Below are 11,556 nucleotides of genomic sequence, written 5' to 3' on the forward strand. Positions count from 1 at the left end.
CTCCAATTTTTTACAATCCTCTTTGATTTTTCAGCCTAGATCAAGCATGCAAATGCTCAGAAACTTAAAAAAAAAACAAGAATTTCACAATTTGGATACGAATTGAAGAAGAAAGGAGATGAAAGTGGAAGAGCAAGAAATTGGTGGTGGAAGAAGAGGGATTAAAATATAATTTCAAAGATTTACAGGGACTAAAATTGATGTGAAAAAGTTCACGTGACCATTATCAGCTGACTAGGTTTGTCACTGGACTGCTAATTGGTCAAAATTCAGCAAAGGGACTTAATTTAATTAAAAAATATTCTAGGGATTACATTTTAAAGAAATATTTTTTAGGGACCGAATTTGATTCCCTTTACAATCTTATGGACCAAAAGCATATTTAAGTCAATTTATTACAACTAACTAGTTTTAACTACTCTTATTTAGGCATTGGATGATCAGGGCACAATGCAATTGCCTCAGGTTATTGGTGAGATAAAAGAGCTACTGGCCAAGGACTGGAGTGTTGTTCTTAGACGTATTCCTCGGGAGTGTAACTAACCTGCATCTCATCTTGCTAGGATGGGAGCGTTGGCTACAAGCCTGGCTGCTAGTGTATTAGACGTACCATCGTTTGAATTGAAGGCTCTCATGTCGAGAGACTCCCTTGTTGTTGCCTAATTTTTATCTCTCTTGTAGTTTTTCTTGTACTTTGTTACTCCCTCCGTTCCTAAATAACTGACACTAATTCTGGCTGAATTTTGTTCCTAATTATCTACCACTTTACAAAGTTCAAGAGAGCATAAATTATTGTTGTTACTTTTGGTTGTCTGCATTTTTTTCAAAAACAACCTGATGTCGAAGCAGATGTTGTAACATCGTGCTGTGACATTTGTCCCTGCGGATTTGCTGTGTGTTTGGCTGATTTTTCTAGAAGCTTTGGATGGATTTCGTGATAATCAAGTTAGGGTTATTGAAGAAGCTTCTCTGTGCTATCTGGAATATAATATAGTGGAATCAAATCCGTTGAAGAGGATTTGATTTGGTTTAAATTGTGAAAGTTGTTATCTTTTGTTCAAATCTTATTTGATAAGATTTGTTACTGGTTTAAAAGATTTGTTCCAGATCTGTTTTGTGGACTCTATTTTCGTGCAAGCCCATTGAAGATCAAGACCTGAAGAATGACTATTTAAGGAGGCTTAACCCTAGTTGTTAAGTGTGCGTTGGGCACCCAAGGATTGGGTTTTTAGGGTTTTGTTTTGTGAGTTCTTGTTCTGTTATTTTGTACACCTCTCTACTGCCTCCATTGATAATCATATGGCTTAGAGTTGGTTTGTTTAGTTGAGTTGTAATCTCATCAAACTTGTTTATTGATAAACATGTCTTGATCGCTGTGGCAGTGGTCATTAGGGGTTAGGGGAAGTTTCCTCATATCTTAGAGGAGAAGGGCTAAGCTAGATTCACTTATGTAATAGTGGTAGACATAAAAGAGGCTCTATACTAAGGGGGAGTACTTAGGTATAGGAGGGACTTTCATGTGACCTGAGAGCTATTATTTGATAGTGAATTGACTCCTGGATTGGTATCCTCCAGATGTAGGTGATGTTGCACCGAACTGGGTTAACAATTCTCTGTGTTTTTTGGTGATTTATTGTTGCTACTGTGCTGTTTCTACTGTATTAAACGTTGTGGCTTAATTTCTGTACTGTTGTTACTGTTAAGCAATTGTCGAAGCGATTGTCCCAGCATCGCGTTCGACATCTGCCCTGTCCGAGGTAAACTAGAACTTTCAATTATACTTTACCAATTGTACCCTTCATTTATTGTGGTATGAAAATTGAAAAGTTAGAATTAATAAGAGAGATACAGGGTATATTAGGAATTAGATAGCAATTTTAATAAAACAAGAACATTAATTGATATTTCTTAATACTTGTGCAACAACCTTAAAGTGTCAGTTATATAGGAACGAAGAGAGTATGTCCTATCCGCACTTTTTGTGCTCTTAATAAAGTTGAATCGCTTATAAAAAATTAATCCTAAAGACTTAAGTAAAAGTGACTTATAATGCAGGAAAAGATGCGGGAAAGAGTACCGTTAAGTACTTTATGGAGAATAGACTATGCTAGAAGGGAATTAAAACGGTCAAAGGTCCGTAACAATTAGTAGATAGTTGTACTTCTTAAGCATTTAGCTGAGCAGTGTATATAGAGAATGATTTATTATGAGAGATATACCCACTAAATTTGATCTTAGAGCATATTAGTCTTATGGGAAAAAAAGAGAAAATTGAAAAATATGAGAGTTATGGTACACGTAACGCAAGTACTCCCTCCGTTCCTAATTATAAGACCTAATACAAAAAATTGTGCTTATTAAGAAAGTATTAAATGTGTCTAATTAGTGTATTGGTTTTTAAAAAATGCATACATTCTTCTATATTTACCCTTTGTCATTTTCTCTCACTAATTAATGGTAAGTTGTAATTAAAACTTTGGAATTGAAAACACACAATTAATGTAGGGGCATATATGGAAGAGTAAAATACTTTTTGCTAGATTATTGTTAAAGGTTTTATAGGAACATGAAAAATTTAAAAGTAACTCTTATAAGGAGTATCGTTTATTGGGGCAGGCAGAGGCAGGGATCCAGAAATAATGAGATATATTTATGATATTTGAGAGGTGAAAGTGATTCTTGGTACCCACAATACAAACCATTCATATAACTCGTGGCTCCGCTGATTCCCCGTTTGATTCACTCATTCTTCTTCTCTACTACTAAATCTATTTCTCTCTAAACCCAACTTCTCATTTTGCTGCTTCATCAACTACCCCCAAACAAACAGGTATCACTCTAGCTTCTCAACCCCCCAGTTTTTTTTATATTTAATTTCCGTTTCTTCCATTAATTTTTTTCTTTCTTAACATATTTTTATACATTCATTGGTTATCTTGAAGGGAACAATATCATATGATGGTCCAAACATGCTAATGGTGTATGCTCCCAGAGCTACTCTAAAGTCCCATTTATATCAAGATCATCATTACTCACCCTCCCTGCAACAAACATATCCATACAAGATCAATCATCTTAATTTCTTAAATTGCAATCCTTCTTCTTTCCATAAACCTTTTGCAAGTCCATGTAGCAATATATTTCATAGTTCTTCTGGGAATTGTGATCTATTCCATCATGTTGCTACACATAAATGGCTGGTAAGTAAGCATCCACCTTATACCTCTTTGGAAAAGCTAATTTGAGTTTATCTTATAGCACAAAAGCTTATGTAAGTATGGTTAAGCTAATCAAAGTATCTTATGACTTACCTATAAGTTGTTTTAAGCATATTTTCATAAACTGCTCAAATTAGCTTATGAATAAGCATTTGTACCTACCTAAAAATGTTTTTGAGCTTATTTCAATAAGCTTTTCAAATTAGCTTATGAATAAGTGCATAAGCGCGACTATGGCTGCCTTAAGCACTTAGGTAAGCTGTTTGGTCTATCATTCTTTTCTTGCTGATTGATGTGTTATTGACATCATATCATATGAATTGCAGCAGTGTGGGTTACATGATTCTGTTTCGTCTGAAGATGAGTACCGTTCTTCACGCAACATAGCCATCAGCTTGTATAGGCGATACAGGAATTTCATTGATCGCGGTGGAGGTGACAATCTAAAGGTATATACATCCAGTGGCTTACTACTTTGTAACTGACATTCTTCCTTAATAGATCAACTTTCTTGATCGGTTCTCTCTGTAACCAATTTGTGCGTGTTTTCATTCTCAGGAGTTCATCAGTGCTGGGGTAAATGCTTATGCACTTGGGTGCACTGATGAAGGATTAAGGAGGGAACTTATTGACATCAAGGATTCTGGTATTGAAATTGAAGCGATGCAGAGTTATGGTGGGAGCACGAGTTTAAAGTCCAAGATCATCTCAGAGGAGGTCAGTTGTAAATTGATCCAAGTCTTAACCATTTGGTACAACTGATTCTAATTCATGGATCATGATCATCACAAGAATTTCTTTGGAGTATTTTAGCTTTAAGAAAATTGTAGAAGCTTATTCATTGTCTATGCAAAAAGGGTAATTTTACTGATGTTCTCTGTTGGGTCCACTAAATTCACAAAGATATGTTTGGTTCTGTATCTTAGAGTTTAATGGATATGCACTGACAGTGTAAAATAGTTTTACACAGACATCCAATTGAATTCCGCCAAATCAGAAAATATCTTATTCTTTTAATTAAAATTAAAGTCAAATGTAATTATCTCTCCTATGTGGCATGCTTTGATTGGATGACTGTGTAAAACTATTTTACACTGTCAGTGCATATCCATTAAACTCTATTTTTTTTTGGTCAATAATTTGGTTCTGTATCTAAAGATTCCCATCTCAGCCTTTCAAAGCCAAGCCTTTTTGGTTTATCTCTCCTGCATTTCAATAATGAGCATTGAGCACTGTAGAAGCTAACAGGCCACATGGACTCACCAACATCAATTGTTGAGCATGATTTCTTCTAAATCTCAATTGTGTTATTCTGCATGTTCTGGTCATGCAGGTTGATGAGTGCATTCTCTGGTTAAGCATTATATTCATCACCATCTTGTGCACACCCCAACCAACTATTGTTAGATGGTCATCTACACCTCCTGTTTCAGATGAAGTGAGACTTCAGTGGAAAGGATTTTGTGCCCTTATAGCAAATGCATATTTTATGAAGGGAATGGCTTGGTAAGATGCTACACTTTTCTTTCCTTTTTTTCATGATTCTACTTGTATGAACTTTTTTTTAGCTGTCAATTAAGTTTGACTCCTCAATGCAATTTAGAGTATAAAGATTGAAGTAATAGCTGCTAAGTTGTAATAAAGTGAACATCTATAACAAACTACAAAATTATTTAAATTAAGAGAAGGGATCAAGTAACTCCGTTTGCATTGCTTACCATGTGTTTATTGAAGGCTTCCTGTAAAAACTCTTCAACTAGAGCAAACGGCTGTGATGGGTCAAGCTGAGCAACCGTCAGTTGTTGCTAGTCGAATGCGATTGATATTTAGCACTCTTGAGGTTAGCAATTTACATTTTCTGAACAGTATCTGGAGAAATTATTGAATTGGGGACTATGATCTCATTTTGCCCAAGGGAACAATCTATTGGACATTCAGTAATGGACATAGTATTGACTATTCATTAAGATAGCTATAAAACTAAAATATTGTAAATTGGCTGTTGCAGGTTGTGAGTCCACAGTGGCCAAGAGCATAGAGCATGAGATTATTGAACCAACAATTTCACGTTGAGTCTAGCAACATCGTGCCAGATAAAAGATTAAAAGGAAAGAAAAGCAAAAAATTGAATAGCCATGTACACTTTATAATTTGAAAGTGTTGTTGATAAAGGACTTCTGATTTGTACATTTTATTAAGCGTTACGTTATACATGTAATACCTTCATGTCCTTGCCTCATGTATGACACAAAATTAATCACCAGTTGTTCCAAGCAGACATGTTTCACTTGTTCATAGTTTCATAACATAATACTATTCGTTCATCTTAATCTTATACGATCCACCTTGCAAACATACATTTTTCCACCGGGAATTGATGATGACTATTTTAAAAGTAACATCACATGATAAGATTACAAAAATAAATAAATAGGGCCTTGGCTCCATTTGTGTATAAGAGTATATTATATGGTACATTCAACATCTTTCTCATTAGCAATAGTTGACATACAGATAAACGGGTGCAACCTCCAGCTTTATGAAGTGATGGAGGAAGCTCCACTCTCACCTTCTCAAGAAGGAAAAACAAATATCAAAACTAGACTAGTAAAAGAAAAGTAGTCAAAATTGAACTCAAATAGCCTTGATAAATTCCGAAACCATCACAAATCTGAGGCACCAATAAATTCACTAGCATCTTTGAGTATTTTTGTTGCACGCCAATAGACAGCAGTAGCCTTTTCTGACGTTCCCATCTGCATAATCAACCCCAAAACATATTGTGATCCATGATCATTTGATTAAAATGATTAACTATCCGATAAGCAAAATTTAAAAAGAAGGTTTACCTTAGTCTCCATGCGATAGTACTCTTGCCACAAGCTGACATTTTGTTCATAAGTTGCAAGTGCAGATTCATATAACTTCCTGGCATTTATGAGACCATTTTTATCTCCAATTGATGCAAGGTTTGTTTCCAGGTCAATGCATTTTCTGTATAATGCTAGGCCGGGATGTGGTAAAGCAAGAAATCTGCAATGAGAATCAATTGAGGAATTATTGTACATACAAGATAGAAAAATAGGTAAACACCCGCTGCGCGATTTCCAGGGAACATACCGTTTATAGATATATCTGGCCTGCTGAATTCCATCTTTCTGAAGTATAAAATTGATGATGGCAGAAGAAAGAGAGAATCCATTTTCACTGCCAGAACCTCCAGCCAAAGAAGCAACAGAAATCTCCACAAGTTTATCAAAATACTGTCTTTGATTTGCATAGAATTTAAGGGCCTGTATTGAGTGACAGTCAGAAATGAACAGGTTTAATCGTGTGGATTTAGTACTATAAAAACCAGTTCAAGTGAAGGAAAAAGCAATTCAAGCTGAATTGAATAAAGATAAAATGTATGAGAATTTAAAAACACAGAAAATTAGGGATAGATAGAGAACTATTCAGCATTAAGAAGATGCATTCATCTCCAAAATATAATTTAAATGAAAACAGAGGAAAAAAATTATTCTTACTGAAAAATCATAGTAGGAACAAATCCCAGCTTTGGTTTCAAATGGAAAATACTTCTTTACGAGAACCAAAATCCAACATTAAAAAATGGCATTTAGAGAACAATTTTTGGTGGCAGAATGATTCATTAATTAACAAATGTCCAACAAACATTTAATCTTTCTACAGGAAAAGCAAATGGATACTGTTTTGGAATAAGTCAGGTAACTCAAACTAGGAGATTATTCAAAAATCAAATGATCAGGGAATAAACAATTAAAAAATATTATATAAACTAAACCCGGGAGGCAACAGAAATTTGAGTCAAAATTGATTAGATTGAATTAAATTTTATACGAGGCATGGCTCAATATAGAAAACAAAAATAAGAAATTGAGGATGACAACAAACCTGTAGCCACAAGTCCTCTGACTCTGAAACAGGAACTTTGGTCAAAATTTGTCTAAGGAGTTCAAAAAGGGATAGCAAATCAGCATCACTAGGTGAAGAACTTCTTGTGATGCATCTAATTTCTATAGTAACCCTTAATCCCCACAACTGTACAGACTTTGCATGTTTTCCATTGCAAAGCCGCTCTGCCAGTTTCCTAGCCTCATCCAATTGTCCTATTTGCAAATGTAAGGTCACAAAAGTGAAAGCAAGATCCTCGGTAATGCACCCCATGCTTTCAGCTCTTTCACATAATGACAAGAGATGTGATATATAGTTTACACCATGACTTGATGACTCAGTTATATTGGTTTCCCCTTCTTTAGGAGCTATAATTTCCATTAGAAAATTTGCATACAAACCAAACATAGTTCCTGAAGGGACACTTAACAAAGCCTCCTCATAAACCTACAAAACAGAGAAGGACCCCCAAGGTTTCATTTTCATTTGATCAATATAGGCATACAATACAAGAAAACAAACCATAGCAAGATTTCTCTGGTACTAGTATTATTCTTAGACAAGGGTAGCATAACCCTGATGATTATAATATGCTTACATTTCCTAATTTGGGTTGAGGTTAAAGCATTCATAAATTTCAGCCACGAGAAAACATTTATCCAAATAACAGTTCTCACATATTCATACCTGAATTGCCTTTTGCACCTGAGGAATTAAGTTTTCTTCACTAATCTCCTGCACATTTTCGAGATCACAGTTATGTCTCGCAAGCCAGTCCCAGAACTCAGGTTCTGTGGAAAAATCCCTCTTCATGCCATTCAGTATCTCCTCGCACATGTCTTCGTAATGTGACAAGTTGGTCCCCTCCAATATTTCAAAGAACCGCTTCCTAAGACTGAGACTTGAAGGCATAGCTTCAACTGATCCAGCATAGACAGTTCGAAAAATGTTCATACCATGCTCCTCAAATAATTCAATATTCTTATTTGATTCATCACTTTCAACAACCGGTCCATCATTCTTCTCCTTATCTTCAAGGGACATGAACAACTCTTTGTTTTCATCCCTCCATTGTTCTTCATCAGCCCTTCTAGGATCACGGGCCAGAGTTCCATCATCCTCACCTAAAGCAACCTTCCGCGCCTTCAACTTGTTAATGTACGTAAGTTCCATCCGAAGATACTCCACCCAAAGGTCTTCCGAAGTGGGGCAAACTCTAAGACCTTCCTGCATTAACGCACGAGCAGCCGCAACATTCAAGTTATTATCAAATTCCCAAGCTGCAGCATAAATCCAAACCCCAGGAACCTTAGGGTGAAACCTAATAACTTTTGCCAATGCCTGCAACAAGAAAAGAAAATTTCCACAGCCATTAATCCAACAATAATCATAACAGTGTCATCATCTTTACACAAACAACTATCACAAATCAACTAGCAATTCTCTACAAAAACACATTATCCATTTAGCTATGAAATTCTAACTATGTTGCATATTTTCTGGAAAATGATAATCAAGAGAGTGAGTAAGAAAAGGGTTACATGCCTTCTTCATTCTGCCATTTTTCTTCTGTCTGCAGAACTCAAGGTAACGAAACCAGAGATCAATATCACCCTTGTAACGCTTCAAAGCGAGTTCATAAATCCCCGTGATCCTACGCAAGCCAGCAAAATCGGATTTCGATTTCTTCAGGTTCTTATTGCCTTGCTTCTTCAACTCACGCGCCGCCGCTTTCTTGCGGAGCCGGAGGAGGGCGTCGAGGTGAGACTCGTACTCGACGTAGGCCAAGTAGTCTTGCTTCAGAGGACACGGACGCTTCAGTCTGTACTCGAATTTACGCCGCTGCTTCACGATCTCCGCTATCTCGGGGTGGCTGAAGAGCTCGCGCTGCTCGAGGTCGTCGAGCTCGGGGAGCATGCGCTCCAGCTTGTATTGCACTACGTCCGCCATGGCTTATGGTTCCGACCACCGTGAACGGAGGCGGTAGTGGAGGAGCGGCAAGGGAACAATGGATTCTAAACGAAGGTGAACCTGTGTCTGTGAGGCTGCGGTGGAGTTTGAGGTTGAAGGAGGGTTTTGACTAGGTTGGGCCTCTAATCGAAATCGGGCTTTTCTTAATATGAAGGCCCATACTGTGTGTGACTGCACTTAGCCTTAATGGGCTTTGCCTTTTTTTTCGATAAGCGGGCTTTGCCTGAATTACTTGTACATTCAATTTGCCACCCCATCCTACCCACAAATTAAAAAAAAAATAATAAAAATTACTTTAATCAATCAAATAAGAGAATGTTGAAATATAGGCTGAAATACATGTGGAGTACACTAAAATATAAGTTACACTTCCAATTCAGTGATATGGACTTTTAGGCCCCGTTGGAAAGAGCTTATTTGAGCTTATCTGATAGCTTATGAAAAAAGAGTTTATGCTTATATATAGCTTATTTTCAATTTTTCAATAAATTTTTTAAAATAACTTATAAATAAGTGCTTAATTAAGTTTTTTTCCCAAACGGGCCTTAATCAATCAAATAAGAGAATGTTGAAAAGAGTGTGAAAGTGCTAGTAACACTTCTCAATTTTAAACTCCAAAATATTTTCAAAAAAAACTCTAAAATACCTCTCCCATTCATTACTCCATTACTTCATTACTCACTTGATTCATACACACTTTTACTTTTTTTTCTATCTATTTATCTTTTCTCTATTGATTAAATCATTCATCACATCTTTACAGGGGATGAATAGCTTACTTGATTTCCTCTTTTTAAGACGGGCTACTCACTTACTAAGCTAAGAGAAATTAAGGATATTAAATGGTGAAGGGTATTAACATTTGTCTATAAAAAGAATCTACCACATGTATACATTCTCTCATTTTTATTTTATCTCTCTTCCTCTACATCTTTACATCTAAGACCATCCACAATGGATGGTTGAAACCATTGTTTAAGTTTGTTGAATTTTGTTGAAGGGGTTTAATGGTTGTTGAAGTTGGTTGAAAGGGGGGAGAGAGAAGAAAATTGTTGAAGATTTTCAACAGAATTAAAGAGCCTGCGGTGTGCCACGTGGCGCGAGGCCAGTGGCCACTGCAGGCGCGTGTGCTACACGCGCAGACAAGGCGCGCGCCTTGTCTGCAGGAGAGATAAATTTTTTTTTCAGCCCCTGCCACGTGGCTTCCTCTGGTTGGTTGCTCCGGATTTCGTTTTTCCTTATCTTTTGAACTCAATTATTTCATCAAAAAAAATATTTTCTGAAAAAAAAAATTATACCAAAATTCATGATTTTTTTTTCTCTATAAATAGAGACTTGGTTCGTTTGATTTGGACACAGAAAAAAAAACCAAGTTTTTTCACTCTCTTATTATCTCTCTCACTATCTTATTTATCTATCTATTAGCATTTGTATTGAAATGGATCCCAACAATCACCATTTCAACACCCAGAATTCTTCAAACAACTCATTGTTAAGTATTTATTGTTTTAATTTAATTTAAATCGATAATTGTAATTTTATGTAATTATAAAAATAAAAATATAAAATTAAATAAAAATATGAAATAAAAAAGTGGTGGGGTAGGGTGAGTGGTGGGGTAGGGTGTTGAGAGTTAAGTAAAACTATTGGAGTGGGTAATTGTTGAGAACTTGTTGAATTGGAGAGAAAAAATGATATGGAGTGTTAGAAAAAAAAAAGTGGGATAAAAAAGGGTTAAACAAAACATTTTTTGTTTAACCATTATATATGGTCTAAACAATAGGTGTGAACAAAATTTATCTATTTAAAAATCTCGAGTATGCATCAAGCATGCGGCTGTCTGACATGGGGTCACGGGCACATTCAGAAGTTAATAGCGTGCTGGCCGGAGTCACGAGCTTACAGGTGTATTGGGCCTTGGACTTTTTCTTCACAAACTTCAAAAAATGCTTTTATTTTTTTTTTTTGACAGAAAATGCTTTTAAATACTTTAGTCGCTCACTTTTCAACATATTATATTTACATTTTCCAACCATTTGTATTCTATTTAAAATAAATATCACTACTAGATTTAATAGAACATTCATAAATTTAAAAAATTACATCGTTTTAGACATTCTTTCGCTCAAACTTACTAATTAAAATAAATTACACCCTAAAAAATCAATATATATATATATATCTCCCCTTTATAAACATTCTGCAAAGTTATTCAAATTTTCCGTAACTTTTACTAAATTTCTACTTAATTATGGCATTTTAAATCATTTTATATTCTCAATCTATCATAAGTTATAAAACATTTAAATATCTTAGGTATGAAAGAATTTACAGAAAACTAAAAACTTCCTTAATTTTAAATTATAGGAAATTTATTAACTTCAAAAACCATGGATCAAAAAATTTAAATTATACATAATATAAACTAAAGGGGAAAAATTGCAATTAAACA

General features: G+C 35.3%; 2 protein-coding genes across 3 annotated transcripts; one reads left to right on the top strand and one right to left on the bottom strand.

The window, feature by feature from the left end:
• Window positions 1-2,659: 2,659 nt before the first annotated feature.
• On the top strand, window positions 2,660-5,507 carry LOC130711071 (uncharacterized). Of its 2 annotated transcripts, none has more exons than XM_057560527.1 (7): window positions 2,660-2,830; window positions 2,943-3,200; window positions 3,548-3,667; window positions 3,777-3,935; window positions 4,552-4,724; window positions 4,953-5,058; window positions 5,227-5,507. In XM_057560527.1, the coding sequence occupies exons 2-7, from the start codon at window positions 2,970-2,972 to the stop codon at window positions 5,254-5,256; spliced, it is 819 nt and encodes a 272-aa protein (XP_057416510.1). In that variant the 5' UTR covers window positions 2,660-2,830; window positions 2,943-2,969; the 3' UTR covers window positions 5,257-5,507. The 2 variants fall into 2 exon arrangements, with proteins under 2 accessions (XP_057416510.1, XP_057416509.1); XM_057560526.1 differs by having other exon boundaries at window positions 2,666-2,830; window positions 3,545-3,667.
• A 125-nt stretch (window positions 5,508-5,632) lies between these two features.
• Window positions 5,633-9,193, bottom strand: LOC130711070 (uncharacterized). Its single transcript, XM_057560525.1, has 6 exons — window positions 8,679-9,193; window positions 7,821-8,474; window positions 7,134-7,580; window positions 6,339-6,511; window positions 6,068-6,251; window positions 5,633-5,974 (listed from the first exon to the last, which is right to left on the bottom strand). Exons 1-6 carry the CDS (start codon window positions 9,081-9,083, stop codon window positions 5,882-5,884), a joined length of 1,956 nt encoding a protein of 651 aa, XP_057416508.1. The 5' UTR covers window positions 9,084-9,193; the 3' UTR covers window positions 5,633-5,881.
• Between the last annotated feature and the right edge of the window lie 2,363 nt (window positions 9,194-11,556).

The sequence above is a fragment of the Lotus japonicus genome, chromosome 4, assembly GCF_012489685.1.
Source record: "Lotus japonicus ecotype B-129 chromosome 4, LjGifu_v1.2".
In the NCBI taxonomy this organism is placed as follows: Eukaryota; Viridiplantae; Streptophyta; class Magnoliopsida; order Fabales; family Fabaceae; genus Lotus; species Lotus japonicus.

Excerpts from the sequence above, each read along its gene's own strand:
- LOC130711070 (XM_057560525.1), bottom strand. The coding sequence starts at position 9,083 with ATGGCGGACGTAGTGCAATACAAGCTGGAGCGCATGCTCCCCGAGCTC. Across the intron at positions 7,581-7,820 it reads AGGTGCAAAAGGCAATTCAG|GTTTATGAGGAGGCTTTGTT; the intron begins GTATGAATATGT and ends TCTGTTTTGTAG. Across the intron at positions 5,975-6,067 it reads ACTATCGCATGGAGACTAAG|ATGGGAACGTCAGAAAAGGC; the intron begins GTAAACCTTCTT and ends TTGATTATGCAG.
- LOC130711071 (XM_057560526.1), top strand. The coding sequence starts at position 2,970 with ATGCTAATGGTGTATGCTCCCAGAGCTACTCTAAAGTCCCATTTATAT. Across the intron at positions 3,201-3,544 it reads TTGCTACACATAAATGGCTG|CAGTGTGGGTTACATGATTC; the intron begins GTAAGTAAGCAT and ends TATGAATTGCAG. Across the intron at positions 4,725-4,952 it reads TTTATGAAGGGAATGGCTTG|GCTTCCTGTAAAAACTCTTC; the intron begins GTAAGATGCTAC and ends TGTTTATTGAAG.